Source organism: Argentina silus (assembly GCF_951799395.1).
Source record: "Argentina silus genome assembly, chromosome: 15".
In the NCBI taxonomy this organism is placed as follows: domain Eukaryota; kingdom Metazoa; phylum Chordata; class Actinopteri; order Argentiniformes; family Argentinidae; genus Argentina; species Argentina silus.
In genome coordinates this window covers 12151938-12168229 of record NC_139669.1, presented here as the reverse complement: position 1 = coordinate 12168229, position 16292 = coordinate 12151938, and the positions used below count along the sequence as shown (strand labels likewise).

Genomic DNA, 16292 nt, shown 5'->3' with positions numbered 1-16292 from the left:
ATAAAAGAATTCTGCAATTACCTTTCTGTCTTCATCTGGGTCATTTGAGTGAAAAGAGAGGGTATATTAGGAAATGTGTGTCATGTGTATTTTTCCTAATCCTAATGCTAATGTTTACACAGTATTTGCGTATAATTAGTGACAGACAGAGAGAGATGGAGAGAAGGAGAGAAGGGAGGAGAGGAGGAAACCGCAGTCATGGATGCTGCTCCCTCTTATAAAGATCAAGCAGTCATTTCATTACTGATATCTCCCCTGTGTTCTTGTTTAGGTCCATAAGGCTTGTTGTTTTACATTTAAATGGAGCGCCGAATATGTGTGATTCTGCCTCGACTGAAACTATAAAATTGTGGTTTCATAAATACAGCTTTTAGAGAAAGCCACAGTTGCTCTGTTCTGGGTGCACAAACTAAAATCTGGCGTTGTGGTTCGAGCACTGGTCATTACCTACCTATTTTTTTTTACGTTTTGTTCGTTTACAAGGACATGCACACAGTTGCTGCTATTAGAAAACGTAGCATATTGTATGTACGTTCTCACATGTTCAGTGCGGCCAAAGATGCCAGCGAAGCGCCAAACTACATGCTTCAGCTTTAACTTCACCTTTGACTTGTGATTATTTTCTCCTCTCTTTTCTCAGGATGAGAAGAACCAGGTCCTGATGACCAATGCATGGCTACAGCTGGTGAGTATCAAAGATTGATATTTGACCAATAACAGCACATCAGATGTGTTTTTAAATAAAACTCAAATCGTCTCACCCCTCATGTTGCTGTCAGACTTACAAATATTGCCAGTCTGCAGAACCTCCTCGATCAACACACACCTTTCGTAGGCTTACATCATTCCATCACTCCAAACATCTCTTTATTTATTCATTAACTTGTGAATGCGAGCATTTATCCCTACAGTTTCCTATCCTCCAATAAGGGCTCAGGGTGTCACTGCTAGCTGTTTTTTTTTGCAACCCTGGCGTCAGCTCACCTAGATAACATCAGAGGACACCACGGGGCTCAGTGTCCAGTCTAGCGTGAGGGGATGTATTTACATGTCAGTCAACTAGCATGATTTCAGAAAGGGTATAAAGAAGCCCTGTCAAAAAACTTCAACTGTCAGATTTCCGGGAGCCAGGCTCAGACAGGATCAATGACCAGAGAATCCATCTACCCTGTGGTCCCTCCTGTTCAACTCATCTGATAAAACTCTCCTTTATCTCTATTTGACCGCAGCTCTTCTTATGTGAAGATGATATTCAAAACACTTTAATGGCCGCTCTCTGCCTCTCTCTCTTTGTCATGCTTTGTCTGTCTTCGCCCTCTGTTTTCTTTATGTCTCTCTTCCTGTTTCTCCTTGTCTTCGCTGTGCCTCTGTCTACGGCAGTGCTACTCTTTTGCTTTCTCTCCGACCCCCACCCCCTACCCCCCCCCCCCTCTCTCTCTCTCTCTCTCTCTGACCCTCTCCATCCCTCTCTATGAGCCTCTCTTTGACTCAGTGGAGGCTGGTGGAGGTAAACATCAGAGTACGGGCTCGCTGTAATGCCGGGCTCACTGTAATCTCACCCTCTCTCTCTGACTGTCTCGCTGGCCTGTCTCTCTACAGTACTGGACGGATGTGTACTTGAGCTGGGACCCAGAGAACTACCCTGGAGTCCAGAACCTTCGATTCCCCTCCAGTCAGATCTGGACACCAGACATCCTCCTCTACAACAGGTGAACTCCCATCATCCCCCTCTCCTTCCATCATCCTCCTCTCTTCCCATGATTCTCCTCAACAACAGGTGAGCTCCCATAAGCATCAGCTTTGGGTGCTAAAAGGAAATCCCGATTAATGTAATGTAATGACATAATCTGTTTGTCTAATCCCACTCAATTTCATTCTGGACCATAATCCTCCTTTTATAACAGGTGCACCCAGCATAGATGTCCCCGTTGACTGATGTCTTTGTTGTACAATGTTTTTACTTCTTTACAATCATTTTAGAGGCTCTCTGACATTGTTTATGAGGTAAATAATGTCCCACCACACAGCCTGTAGCCTGGTGGGGATAAGGGACTGGATGTGAATATCAAATGCTGTTGTACTGTAGACATGTTTAGTGCAGTGCCTCCTCAGTGTATCGGAGCGGTGAGATAGGAAGATGGGTAGACGTAGCCTGTTTTTAGGATTCAGGTGGGGTTTGTGTGTTTCTCTATTCATCACACCTTCCCCCCTGCCAGCGCCAGCAAGTTTTTTTTCCGAGATGATATCTGTCCTCTCTCCACTTGCAATGTAGGGCAACACACAAGCAAATGAACAGGCTTCCTGGAGGTAGCAATCGGAGAACAGGCTCATTGTAATGCACGGAATGGAATAGAATTCATGGAATAGAGTCTATTCCACTCCATGCATTACATTGAGCCCATCCTCCAATTTCCACTTCCGCCAGCCTCCCCTGCTTTACATGTGAGAGAGAAAGGCGAATTGAAGAGAGGGGTCGACATTTAGAGAAACGGAATTATGACTTTGAGACAGGAAGAGGAGCTGCGTATGCTCGATGACTTCACTGTAGGTTTTAGAGAGTACTCTTAATTACATCCTCTCCATTCATGAACACACACCACCTCAGGATTAAGGAAACACACAATGGGTTAGGGCATTAATCCTGATGTTAAAAGCCCTGCATTAAGAATAGGGATTACTTTCCCAACCTCCACCCTCACCCCTCTCTCTCTCTCTCTCTCTCTGTCTCGTTCACCCTGTCTACTGGTACAGACACTGCACCCACAGATATCATTATATCTTTTTATATACAAGATAACATTATAAATTATTACAATCATATGATTCTGTAACAGCACAACTGGTAGTGGGGATTTTGTGCTCATTGTTTTAAAATGTTGATATTCTATCGTACTCTATTCTGTTTCGTGTTTCATTTACAGTGTGTGTCACAATAAAAGAAGTGAAATGACGGTTTGGGTAATTACTCAACATCACAGATGTTTTTGAATTTCAGCACAAGAGTATCGGGTTAACCTTGTAGATAATTCCAGTTCTCTGTAATTTTATTGAGCTGCAATGGAGCGACAATTTTACAGCAGTGCTAAGGTTTATCTGCCCCAGTGGGGAGCTCAAATTTTACAGTCTCCCCCAATGATATGCACCATCAACACACACATCCATATCTAAATGCAGTAATCTTACATGCACGCACACACGCACACACACACACACACGCACACACGCACACACACACACACACACACACACACACACACACACACACACACACACACACACAAACACACACACACACACACACCACTTTAATGGCGTAACACACCATTTAACAGTTTTCGCCATCAGTGTGCAACCAATAACACAGAAGTCTACCTGCGGTGAATAGGAGAAGAATGCAGACTTATTAGCATGCTTTTCGGATGAGAGAATGCCGTAATTCATTTATTCCATTCCGTTGTGTTTAATGTGAGGTTAATGACTCTGTTGAGTGCTAGATCAAAAGCTAATTACAATATAAAATGCATTAAGTACACACAATCAAAGCTGAGCAACATGTTGCAGATTACTCATTCATTGACAGTACATTCCATATGCCATTGAAAGATCCTTTCATATTCAATCTGTTTCGTATGAGATGGCCCTGGGCATTGGGATGAAAAGCATATGTAGCACATCTTTGTATCCTCTTACGATTGAACACATGGCAGGATTTGACTACAATATTTGAATATGCTCGACAGCATGTGTTGTTGAGTTTGAATCCTAATCAGTTATATTTGTTCTTTTAAGAGGGGTGTGCTGAATATAACGTGTCATTAGTTGTTCCGACACCATCAATTATAGAAATACAAGCCAAATACGCCAAATGTCATATGAGAAAATGTCAAGCAAAAACCACAATTTCCACAGAGAACTGTCCCCTCTTGGACACTTCTCAAGTGAAATGTAAACACTTCCATAATGACACGTACATACTTTCCAGCCCCAGAGGATAACCTCCAGACTTGGAATGTCTCCAGGAAGTATTTAATAGTCAGCGGGCAATGCAAGAGAAGTTCTTTGAGAACTGTGTAACTCTGACTGACCTTCCCTCTCATTAGAGAGTCAGAGGAAAACGTCAATGGTGTCATTTCACTGCAGAACGATCAGACCAAGGACGTCCAACTCCGGTAGAGGTACAACACACAGACATAGGAGCATGATGGATATGGATTGATAAAGTACAGCACAGAGACCGCTCAGGACAGCATAGAGAGAAGGTCTAACAGGACTGTGCTTAGGTGAACACATAGACACTGTACAGTGTAGTAGGGGAGACAGGGGGCAATTCTAATATGTTTTGCAATGCTCATGTATGTTATTGCTGTGAGCATGTGAACTTCAGTTTCATACAAATGCTTTAAGCACTCAAGAAAAACTATATATGTTTATTTATATCCAGAGCATATGGAGATTAAGCTAATTAGCTATCCAGGCAAAAAGCGAGAGGGACATATGTTCTTTGCCCCCTCTCTTCTCCCATTCCCACTCAGGCCCCCGGGCTGTCTTACTGTATGCCTGAACCCAAGGATCCGTGCCCAGGCACAGCCGGAATGATGTATGCATGGATAGCTCTTCCATAACGCAGGGTGCCATTAACCATATCACTCAGCTGCTGGACAACTGGAGCCTTTCCTCCTCCCCACAGGGAATGTTGGAATATTCTCCTCTTATTATTACTCTCTCCAAGGGTACTCTCTCCCTCTCCTTCTCCTTCTCTTTCTTTCTGTCTCTTTCTCTCTCTCTCTAACTTCTCTCTTTCTGCATTGCTTTTTCTCTCCATCTCACTTATTGCCACACTCATGACCCATTGCATGATTAGATATCGTTCCTTCTGCCCTGATAGCTGTGTGTGTGTGTGTGTGTGTGTGTGTGTGTGTGTGTGTGTACACAGGAGGCAGTAGGCAGGAGAGAGTGGTATTGAGTGAAGAGAGAAGACGGTGAGGCGACTCATGTCCCCTCGGAGCAGGAACCTGTCACCACCTCCATTGTTTGTCTAGTTTCTGTGTGTCAACAGGACTCTTTGTCTCCTTACTCTTTCCCCGCGCGGACTTTTGTCTTTCCACTTTACCTCTCTCTATGTGTGTGTTTGTGTGTCACTCAAACGTTGTGCCCCCTCTCCCTTTCCTCCCTCTCCCAGGGCTATCGCCTGTCCTGTCATGTGTGTGAGAGTATACAGTATAACTTTGTAATCAACGTGTGTCACTTTTTTAGGGTTAGGTGTGTGAGTGTATATGTGTGCTACTGTTCTACAGTATGCTACTGGTCTCTTGTGTACAGGTTGTGTGTGTATGTGTGTGTGTGCACGCGCCTTTATCTGGTACACACCCAGACTAACTGATGTGTGTGTGTGTGTGTGAGTGTTGATTGCACTGGAGCACAAGCAGAAGTTTTCGGATATCTCTAACGCCTTCCGCCATGCAGTCCCTATCTCCAACCCTCGCCACTACAGATAACACTCAACACACAATGGAAATAAATTACACCACTAAACTCTCAAAAGGTAGATGGTTCAATCCAATCCAATGAGTGGAAAAGAGGGAGAGAACATGTGAGAAAGAGTAATCTGCAAATCCTGCTTAGGCTCAGGGGCTGCTCCTTTGTCAGGGCTGAATGAGTGTGTGAGCGGCGTGGCGTCTTCGAGCGCGTCTGCGTTATCGCTATGGGTGTCTCCTGGTTGTTGGGGTGGGATAAGTGGGTCGTTGATAGGGGTGTGAATGGGGCTGTCAGGTGCAATAATGGGTTTTCACTGCTGTGTATGGCCCACTGATATAAGGGGAAGGCAGGATTAGGACGATAGGACCCTGTGTGTGTGTGTGTGTGTGTATATGTGTGTGTGTGTGTGTGTGTGTTTTCTCTGATGCTGCTTATGCTATTTCTGCTATATCAGCTGGTGGTTGGAGCGAGAATCTCACCTGGTGCTAGCAGTCTCTTTAGAAGCAGATCCAACTCAGGAGTCTTTGGATGTGTGTGTGTTTGTGTGTGTGAACGGAACTGTGAATAGGATCGTTTTAGATTACAGTGCCTCTGGTGACGGGTTGTGAAAGGCCCACGCCAGACAGGTTCCTGATTTGTCTTGAAAAAAATCCCCAAAGTACGGAAGGAAGGATACACCAGATATAGCTAGTAGCAATTCTTAAGAAAATGTGTCGAAAGGTTGATTGACTCCAGTGAAGAGGGTTCGGACCCACCCTCGAGTCAAACAACCTTTCAAACAACCTTTTTTCAAGACAAATCAGGAACCTGTCTGGCGTGGGTGTTATATTTAACGCTAACTTTACAAACAGACTAGCCACGTCACACTGAGCTGCATGAAATGTCATACATCATGGGGAAATCGTAGGTGCGAATAAATACACAATCAGACTTGTGTGTGTGTGTGTGTGTGTGTGTGATGCTGTTATATCAGTTGGCTATAGGTGGTGGGAGCGATAATCTCATTGATGCTGCAGTCTAGTCAGAACAGTGAATAGATTATATTTAAAATGCCGAACTTTAGTAATTCCAACTGTAGCTTCAACCTTAGCCCCAGCTGTAGCCCACAGCTCACGGTGCACAAACCCACCGGCAATCACAACGATAATGATGTACCCTCTCTTTGTTATGATAGCCTCTCCCGGTTCCCTGTGTGTGTGTGTGTGTGTGTGTGTGTGTGTGACACTGAGTGGGTTTCTATGTACCTCCCTCATACGCTGGTCAGTTCCCATTTCATGATTTAACATGATCTGACTGTGTGTGTGTGTGTGTGTGTGTGTGTGTGTGTGTGTGTGTGTGTGTGTGTTATATTGCTTTGTTTTTACTCCAGATGTTTACTGGAGATGTGTGTCACTGTACTTCAGGAGCATGTGTTTCTGTAGGGCAGTGTGTGTCACTAACAGAGTGTGTGTGGGATGTGTTTGTGTGATTGACAGGGTGTGGTCATTGTCTTACGACAGGTGGCATCATTCCTAGGCGACACTGAGTTTCGAACGACCTGTCTTTTTGACAATCCTTTGCATGCAATAACTGGAAGTCTGTGACCTATTGACCCACCCACATGCTGAGTGTCTTCTCTGGTGATTCTCTGGTGATTCTTTGTACTGCAGCCATCTTCAGTTTGTTTTTAGGTCTTTTTGGCTAAAATGGAAATTAAATGCATGTTCAATTAGATTTAAATCTGAAGACCACTTTTTGGTCCTGAAAACACCCTAGTTGCTATGGCAGTATGTTTTGGGTCACTGTTTTACTGTGATTTACTATGATATAGCACCATCCAATGAATTTGGAGGCATTTTTCTGCTCACAACTCTCTTTGACTCTCTAGCTTAAACTCTCCCGGCTCAGACTACCATATTGTAGATCCTCAGCCCTACAACCATTTAGTTCTCTTCTTAAACAAATCAAAGTTCATCCAGAGATCACAGAAGAAAGCTTAACATAACAGATATGATTCTGTCCATGTCAACTGTTGAAGCAATGAATGACCAAACAGTTCTGGCAGGTTGGGCTGAGGCACAAAAGTGAATCGCGTACCAAATAAGCCTCTCAACATCAATAGTTCAGCTGAAGGAGGATGAGAGACAGCTTATCTGGTCTGGAGGGGCCACACACAAAGACAGCTGTCTGTTTCTGTAGCTGTCAACCTCCTGAACAACTCTCACTTTGGGAATCTCATTCTACTGGTCTCAGTAGATCTGTGTCTTCAGAACACGCACCAAGCAGACTTCATTAGTCACTCGGTCACGGCTTTTCACTGTCCTGGCGCCCCGCTGGTGGAATGAGCTTCCCACTGCTGTCAGGACTGCAGAGTCAGTACCAATCTTCCGCTGTAGATTGAAGACCCATTTCTTCAGGCTACATCTTAACGGTCCCTCCTAAAGACCTCTTCACCCCCACTACCCCCCTGTACAAGTTTCTCTCCTGCTAATAAAAATAAAAAATCCTTCTTCTAGCATTGTGACTGCCTATGGCCCCTGGTCTGAGCATTGATTACTTTATCTTATGATGACTGATGGATAGATGATTCACTTACTTAAACAAATGTATTTGTTGTAAGTCGCTTTGGATAAAGGCGTCTGCTAAATGCCATAAATGTAATGTAAATGTATTAGCCTGATGTAGGCTGATGTAGTACAGATGATCTTACTTCCTGGTTCCACTATAAAAACCTTCCTGCTCAATAACTTCAGAGATTAGTCGCTAGTTTGTAATAACTCATATACTTGAAGAGCAACCAAAGTGACTTTTCAAATGGCAAAGTTACGAGACCATGTTCAAAATGAAAAAATAAATAAAATCTTTAAAATACTGGCTAGAATAACAACCCAGGAAAATTCCTGTAAGCATTTGTTGAACACTGAATTTAATAACTCGAAAATAACTTTTGGATAACTCGAAAATATCCAGACAGAAGAAAATGAATGGGTCATGTATGTTCATGTGAACCTGGAAGTGAAGTCACCCCATGGCACTCTATTGCATTGTGTTTTACCTCGTCGTAAATTAAAGCTGTGTGCGTGTTTATTTTCTTCTTACTTAAGAATGTGTATTGTTCTCTGTCCGTGCAGTGCGGATGAGAGGTTTGACGCCACCTTCCACACCAACGTGTTGGTGAATGCATCGGGGTACTGCCAGTACATCCCCCCGGGCATCCTGAAGAGTACGTGCTACATAGACGTGCGCTGGTTCCCCTTCGACGTCCAGAAGTGTGACCTGAAGTTTGGTTCCTGGACACACAACGGCTGGCTGCTGGACCTTCAGATGTTGGACGTGGACACGTCAACCTACATACCCAATGGCGAGTGGGATCTTGTTGGTACGACATGGGTTATTTCTATTGTTCTCTCCCTCCTCCTGTTTCTCTCGGACTTGCTCTCCTTCTCTTTTGGTGTCTCAGAATTGACCCCCTCTCTCCCTCTCTTTTTGCATGTCTCTCTCCCTCTATCAGTACTCACTCTTTCTGTCTCTCTCTCTCTTTCTTACTCTCTTTCTTTTTGTGTTTTCCACTCACATTACTAACATCTGTGTCTGGGTTTGCCCTGATAACGACCCTACTCTGATTTTTCAGCCTAATATTGGCTTCCCTGACTTTCATTGACATCTCTTTGGTCCTCATGTTGACAGACCCCAATAGCAGACTCCAAAGGCAAACGCAAAGCCTAGAATCAATACTAGACTTTGAGAACTCTCTTATGACTGCACAAATTATGTGACAGAACACACCTGATGAACCAGAAACACCAAGACGATTATCCCATCACTTTTGGGAACCCTGAAATAGGGGCACTGTGCATAAAAAGTGTTCTGAATGGGTCACTGAATGGTGAAAAACAATATAGTAGTTTTGGAGTGTAGAGCCAAAAGAAGAATAAATGCTTCACTGTCCCATTTCTTACGCAGGGCACTGATTTACTCCAGGCCAGGCCCAGTGTGAGGACTATCAGGGTGTATTTACACCTCAGGGCTTGAGAGGGAAGTTACTGGGGGTAAACAACGACCTCCAACTGATCAGGGATGTTTCGTAATTCAGTGCTTTGAAGTAGATCTAAAGGCAGTATTTAAAAAATGTCATGTCTTAGGAATTTTGTGTGTGTGTGTGTGTGTGTGTGTGTGTGTGGTCTGTGTGTGTGTCTCCCCCAGGTGTCCCAGCCAAGCGTAATGAGCTCTACTATGAGTGCTGTAAGGAGCCCTACCCTGACGTGACGTTCACAGTGACCATGCGGAGGAGAACGCTCTACTACGGTCTGAACCTGCTCATCCCCTGTGTGCTCATCTCCGGCCTGGCTCTCCTCGTCTTCCTGCTGCCCGCCGACTCCGGAGAGAAGATCTCATTGGGTAAGGACAGGGGACCATTTGGGCACTTAGCTGGCACACCGGAAAACCTAGCACTTACTCATGCTACTGTTGCAGTTTCATTTGTACAATAGTTCTGCCCGGAATGACAATTCCCAATGTTATTCCAAAGGCAGGAGTGGGTCAAATGAGACTGATTCCAACGTGACTTTCATTATACGTTCTATAATTGCTTTCAAATATGCAAATGATGTCTTGGCCATCTATAGCTACTATCCTTATAGTGTCTATGACTCTCATCGGTATAATGCCAATTATCATTTACTTATTTATTTATTATTTATGTATGTTTCTTTCTTTCTTTCTTATTGTTCTCATTATTACTTAAATTAGTTTTCTCTATTACTTTTTATTATCTATTCATATTTATTCTTATTTGTTTTTCTTTCTTTTCGTTTCTTTTTGTTTATTAATAGTTTTGGGGGGTTGCTTTTCATTTATTTATAATTTTTATGGTTCATTTCCAAGTAAGATGCACCATAGGCTTACAAGAATTTTGGCTGGGCACGTGAGGGGGGCAGCTTTTAAATCATGTAGCATGGGACAGTACCTATTCTTTTTTTTGGGCCACGTCTATTGGTGGTTGGAGGTGAGCTTAGGGCGCTAGAGGCCCGTCAAGATAAGGGGGGTAGTCTGTTAGTCTTAGATAACAGCCCCTTCTGGGTATGGGTGGAGATTTTTGTGGGATAGATAATGGAGGACATCTGTCAAGCCAATTGTCCCATTACTTTTGTGTACCCTGAAGTAGGGGGATTATGCATAAAAAGTGTTCTGAATGGTGAAACCAATATTTACATACATACCACTAAATAAAAGCTGAGAATCTCTACTTCACAGTAATTGTTTGATTTCAAATCCAAACCTTTGGAGTTTAAAGCCAAAAGGAGAAAAAATGTATTGTCCCGTTACTTACGCAGGGCACTCTGTATTGGGTGACGTCAGACTTCCATTTGTCCATTCTTATTTACCTGTCACTGGGTAAGGAGCGCTGGGAATTTTCCCCCGGAATACCATCCTTGAATTCTCTCTATTCTGGATTTCTGTCAGGATTATTAGATTTTGATTGATAGAGCTTTCACGATGACTCGTTACCTGTAATCTATTGAGAGATTTTGAGGGATGTTTTAAGCTGTAACCTACCTTGAACATGTCAGACACGCCACTGTCTAACAAATGGATTTAGTCAAGAGGATATAATTGATCACTTACATAACTCGTTCCACTAATCATTTTCTGACATGAATGAGTTCTCTCTCCCTCTCCTTCTCTCCAGGTATCACTGTCCTGCTCTCTTTAACAGTCTTCATGCTGCTGGTTGCTGAGATCATGCCTGCCACCTCAGACTCAGTGCCTCTCATTGGTGGGTCTTCTCTTTGTGTGTCTGTGTGTGTGTGTGTGTGTGTGTGTGTGTGTCTGTGTGTGTGTGTGCGTGTCTGTGTGTGTCGAGAGAGAGAGTTTTGTGAATATGTGTGTTGACATATGCAATCCTCCTATGGAGTGGTTGGGCTTGGTTTGAGTTAAATGTCAGAGTGGGAGATAGTCTCAATCCCTCGGCTGTACAGCAGGGAATGATTGTAAGGCTGAGAATGAGGATGATGCTGTCAACATCATTAGCAGGTCCACGTGTCATGTCACACTCCCATGAGGAGAGGAAGAGCAGAGCGGAGGGTAGGATTGATGGATGGAAGGAGAGATGAAGAGCCTTTAGGGGTAAAGTTCTGAGAGAGAAACAAACTTCAAAGGCTTCCACTGCTATTAGGAGCTCTGATGAGACAGGCGTGATAGAAGGGTTATAAAATTCACTAATTCAGCCATCATCTTACTTTACTGGTGGCCAGGAATAGGGTGTGTGTGTGTGTGTGTGTGTGTGTGTGCCCTGTGCATGCCTGCCTGTATGTCTACCTTTGCCTAAAATGATCATAACTGTACATAGTTCATCATGTAACTGTAAATAGTTCACCCTAACCCTAAAATAAATTTAATGTGTACTTAATATACATCAAATATATTTATGTTTTTCAATACTTATTGAAAATATACTTAATTTGTACTGAACTTCCATATTTATTTATTCTTTATTGAGAATCTACTTGAATATATTTCTGCTTACTTGTATTTTGGGTATACTTTCAAAAATTATACTTTAGATTAACATTCTATTAATTATAATCAAATTTACTTTTTGAAAGTGTACTTAGGAACTATTTCCTCTCATTTGTATTTAAGTGTACTGACAAAACGTATACTTGAGATAAATGTCCTGTTAATTGAATTGTCTATTTGAATTTAATTTCCTCCCATTTGTAATTCAGTACATTTCCAAAAAGTACATATGAATTTATCGTTCTGTTATTTTCAATCCAATATACCTTTTTAAAGTATTTTTTTGTTTAACCAGACAGTTTAACCAGACAGTTGACCTGGTCAAGGGCAGCTCAGTAAGAAAAAACACAACAGGGCCAACAAGGCCAATTGCTTTTCCACAGTCTTCAACAGGGTTTACTCCGGGCCTTTTCTGTACTTGATCTTTTAGCCTCCTTTACCCCCCTGGTCCTTATGACTTTCAATAGCACCCAAGTTTGGGTTAGGGTGCCAAGTTACCAAACTCTGTTGGGGAAACATGTCTCTGTTGACAGTAGTTCTACATCTTACCAACTGCATAATTTAAATAAACTGGAGATCACATACGGGGCGGGACTAGAAAGCCCAGCTGTGGAAATGCAAATGAGCTTGTTCACTAGGCTTGAAGCACCGGAATTTGAACACTATCTGGCCAGCTTCACACAGACACACACACACACACACACACACACACAGCTAACATTTCCTATCACTTACACTTGTCTATCTGGGCCAGTCAGCAGGTTCACACAGACACACAGTCACAGACACAGACACAGACACAGACACAGACACAGACACACACACACACACACACACACACACACTGCGTCTGTGTGAAGCTGCTGACTGGCCCAGATAGACAGTGTAAGTGAAGGGCAATGTTAGTCAGCACTCTGGGTCTACAGGAGGGCACCTCTCCACCTCACACTCTGCAGGATTGGGCTACATTCACTGGCAGAGCCATTTCCTCCTCCTCAACCTCCCCCCAACAATAACCCTCCTCTTCCTCACTTCCTCACACCGATCCCAGACAACATAGTAGATTACAAGATTGCATTAGCTCTGCTAGCGTTTGATCTTGTCTGAAGTGTTTAGCCGTTGTTTGCTAACAAAGGGAAAGAGATATGATGTATTCCGAATGGCGTTCTCCCGTGCTCTGGCTCCCATGCTCTGGAGATCGTTGTCTGTGGCGTACTCTAGAGCTCGAACTTCAGAGCATGGGAGCATATAGAACGGGAGAAATTATGACATTTGGATCACACTCCAATACTCCAGTTACCTTTCACCTTTCAGTAAAATTACATTACCAGCCCCTTGCCCATGCAGGATTACTCACTAAAGTTATCTGATCAACTGTTTGACATACAGCAGGCTAACAATGAAGACATGAAATTCTGAAGAAATAACAATTCGCCAGGTTGAATAATGATGCTTTTGCATTATAACAGCCTACAACTCAATTTCACTGAAGTCTAGATTTAAAAATCACGTACTGGTGGAGATCATATTTTGTCAACATAACATTGAAAATAAACATGCATTATGTCACCAATTAAATGGTATTGAGGCCAAGCAGTGATCCTAAAACAACCAGTAATAATGTCATGTCTGACCAGCGATGAAGGCTCGCTGGTTTCAGCAGAGCACACTGCCAAAGGTGCTTCAACAAAGTACTGAGTAAAGGGTCTGAATACTTATGGAAATGTGATATTTGAGTTTTTTTATTTTTAATAAATTAGCAAACATTTCTAAAAACCTGTTTTGGCTTTGGAAATTAAACTGAAAGGCTGCATAGGGAAAGGCTAGCTGAAAGGCTAGCTGAAAGCGCATGTCTATCATAATGCCGACATAAGTGATGAAATGCAGGATTGTTTAACACTGACAGAAGGAGGAAATAAACATAGCCTATCCATTTCATTTGAGGGATCATTAGCCTACAAAAAATATCGAGGTTCATAACTGGTGACACGTGCAACTGAAAGCAATGCACAGCCGCAAACACAAATCTCCCACCTGTCCCAAGTTACAGCACGGTTATCTCCTCCTTTCCAAACTTTAAGTGGCCCGTATATTTTGATTGAACAAATAGGCTATTCTAGTAGGCTCTCTCACCAGTTAAAGTTTAGCATCTGCTTATATTGCAACACCGTGAAATATCAATTCCAGCCAGCAACTGTGAAAGAAATAACCTTCAACAGTTCTTCACCACATTTTCGTGCTATTTCAATCAAAACCTTCATGGAGTACCCATCAGTGCTGGCATGGATGTTGGAATTAGCGGAGGAGTCGCCGCAGACAGTTTCAGGTTTATGGTAGGGACCATAAACCCTTTTAGCTGACTATTAGTGTATTGGATGATGGCCATGCAACACCGTTTTGTTGCTGTCCCCTGCCTGCCCTGTCCTGCTGCATGATGAATCTCTCTCATGGCTTGTCTTGTAGCGATCTCTCGCTGCAGCAAGGGTTGCCGTTAGCTAGGATTAATAATTTAAGTGTTGAGGGAAGCACTATAGGCATCTATATGTTTAGCTAGCTGGCCAGCTATAGCCTTTATAATTTGGTTATCGTTTGCCAAGTTGCTATTTCTGCATTTGAGGCGGGTCGTTGGTTTGTTGTGAAAGCTAGCCACTTATCACTAGCTATGTCGCAAAGAGGTATGGGACTTCACACCGTTGTAGTCTGCTGATTTGCATGCTTCGACTTTGCCCACAGTGAAGTATGACATCCGGGCATTCCACTCATGCTCCGTTTTGCGTGCTAAGTATTGGACTCTCATACTTCAAACGCACTTCCACATTCCATTTACGTGCTCTGGAGCATAAAAGTATTCCATTCTGAATACAGCCGTACAGTGCAAGCAGCGCTAAGTTAATGCTTGTGGACTTCCCTCCCCCACACTCCCTCCCCTGAGAGGACGCATGCTTGCTGTGCCCTCAAGACTCAGCACTAAAGCTCAGTCTCAGTCTTTTGTGTTTGTTTTGCTGAACCACCCTCTTATTAAAGTATCATACTGTACCATTGTGTTGTTTTGATCTTTTTAATGCCCAAAACTTCACAGGTTTCTTTCTCCTCTTTTGGTCAGTGTTGGTGTGATATGGACGTATAGATTGTTGATATGTTTGTTTCTTTGTGTTTTGTAGCTCAGTACTTTGCCAGCACCATGATGATAGTGGGTCTGTCGGTGGTGGTGACCGTTCTAGTTCTGCAGTTCCACCACCATGATCCCCAGGGGGGCAAGATGCCCAAGTGGGTGAGTACCGGTCTGAACCATTATCATCATCATCCTCATCATTGGTGTCATCCTTATCATCATCATCATCATTGGTATCTTCGTCATCATCATCAACAACTTCATCATTGGTGTCATCGTTATCATTATCATCATCATCATCATCACCATCATTGTGTGTGTGTGTGTGTGTGTGTGTGTGTGTGTGTGTGTGTATTGTAACCTTACTGACAACCCCCTCTGTCTCTCCAGGTCAGGGTAGTGCTACTGAACTGGTGTGCCTGGTTCTTGCGTATGAAGCAGCCGGGGGATGAGCGTAAGCCCTCGGCCTACAAGTACCGCCACCCTCCCAGGCACCTCTCCACCGCCAGCTCCATCGAGATGGGCGCCATGACAGGCTTCAATGCATCCCTCTCCCAGCCCCCCGGCTCGTTGGGAACACACAACGGCAGTATGGGCCTCTACTACAACTATCACCCAGCGGAGAGTGATTCTGGGGTGGCCCTGGGGGGTCGGGCCCATGGCTCCCTCTGTGAGGAAGAGGCCGAGCCTCCCGGGGGTGGGGCTGGGAGAGGGGGAGGAATGGTGGGGTTGCTGACCCCTCCGGAGATCCTGCGTATCCTTGAGGAGGTGTCATACATCGCCCAGCGCTTCCGGGACCAGGACGAGGGCGAGGCCATCTGCAGCGAGTGGAAGTTTGCGGCGGCGGTGGTGGACCGGCTGTGCCTGGTGGCCTTCTCCCTCTTCTCTATCATCTGTACCTTCACCATCCTCATGTCTGCACCCAACTTCATAGAGGCCGTGTCCAAGGACTTCACATAACTCATACATGGGAGAGTAGTGGGTGAGAGAGAGAAAGAGAGAGGGGTCAGGGAAAGCTTGTGGAGGCAGAAGTCTGAGGACGGGCTCACTGCAATGCATTACAATGAAACCCATCCTCTGATTTTGGCCTCCACCAGCCTCCCCTGAGAAAGAGAGAGAGAGGGAAAGGAGAGGAAGGGAGAACAAGAATGGGAGAGAGGGAGGGACAAGGAAAGGGATAGGGAAGGAGGGAGAGAGAAGAGAAGGC

General features: G+C 43.9%; 1 protein-coding gene across 1 annotated transcript in view; it reads left to right on the top strand.

Annotated features, from left to right (window-relative positions):
- The window catches only part of LOC310815806 (neuronal acetylcholine receptor subunit alpha-7-like), a gene marked incomplete at both ends in the record, with an annotated part of 29827 nt that extends 13782 nt beyond the window's left edge, over positions 1-16045 (top strand). Inside the window, 7 exons of the mRNA XM_083685736.1 lie at positions 641-685; positions 1600-1709; positions 8586-8833; positions 9658-9852; positions 11144-11230; positions 15135-15244; positions 15476-16045. Coding sequence (XP_083541862.1) covers positions 641-685; positions 1600-1709; positions 8586-8833; positions 9658-9852; positions 11144-11230; positions 15135-15244; positions 15476-16045 — 1365 coding nt within the window. The remainder of the gene's footprint in view (positions 1-640; positions 686-1599; positions 1710-8585; positions 8834-9657; positions 9853-11143; positions 11231-15134; positions 15245-15475) is intronic.
- Between the last annotated feature and the right edge of the window lie 247 nt (positions 16046-16292).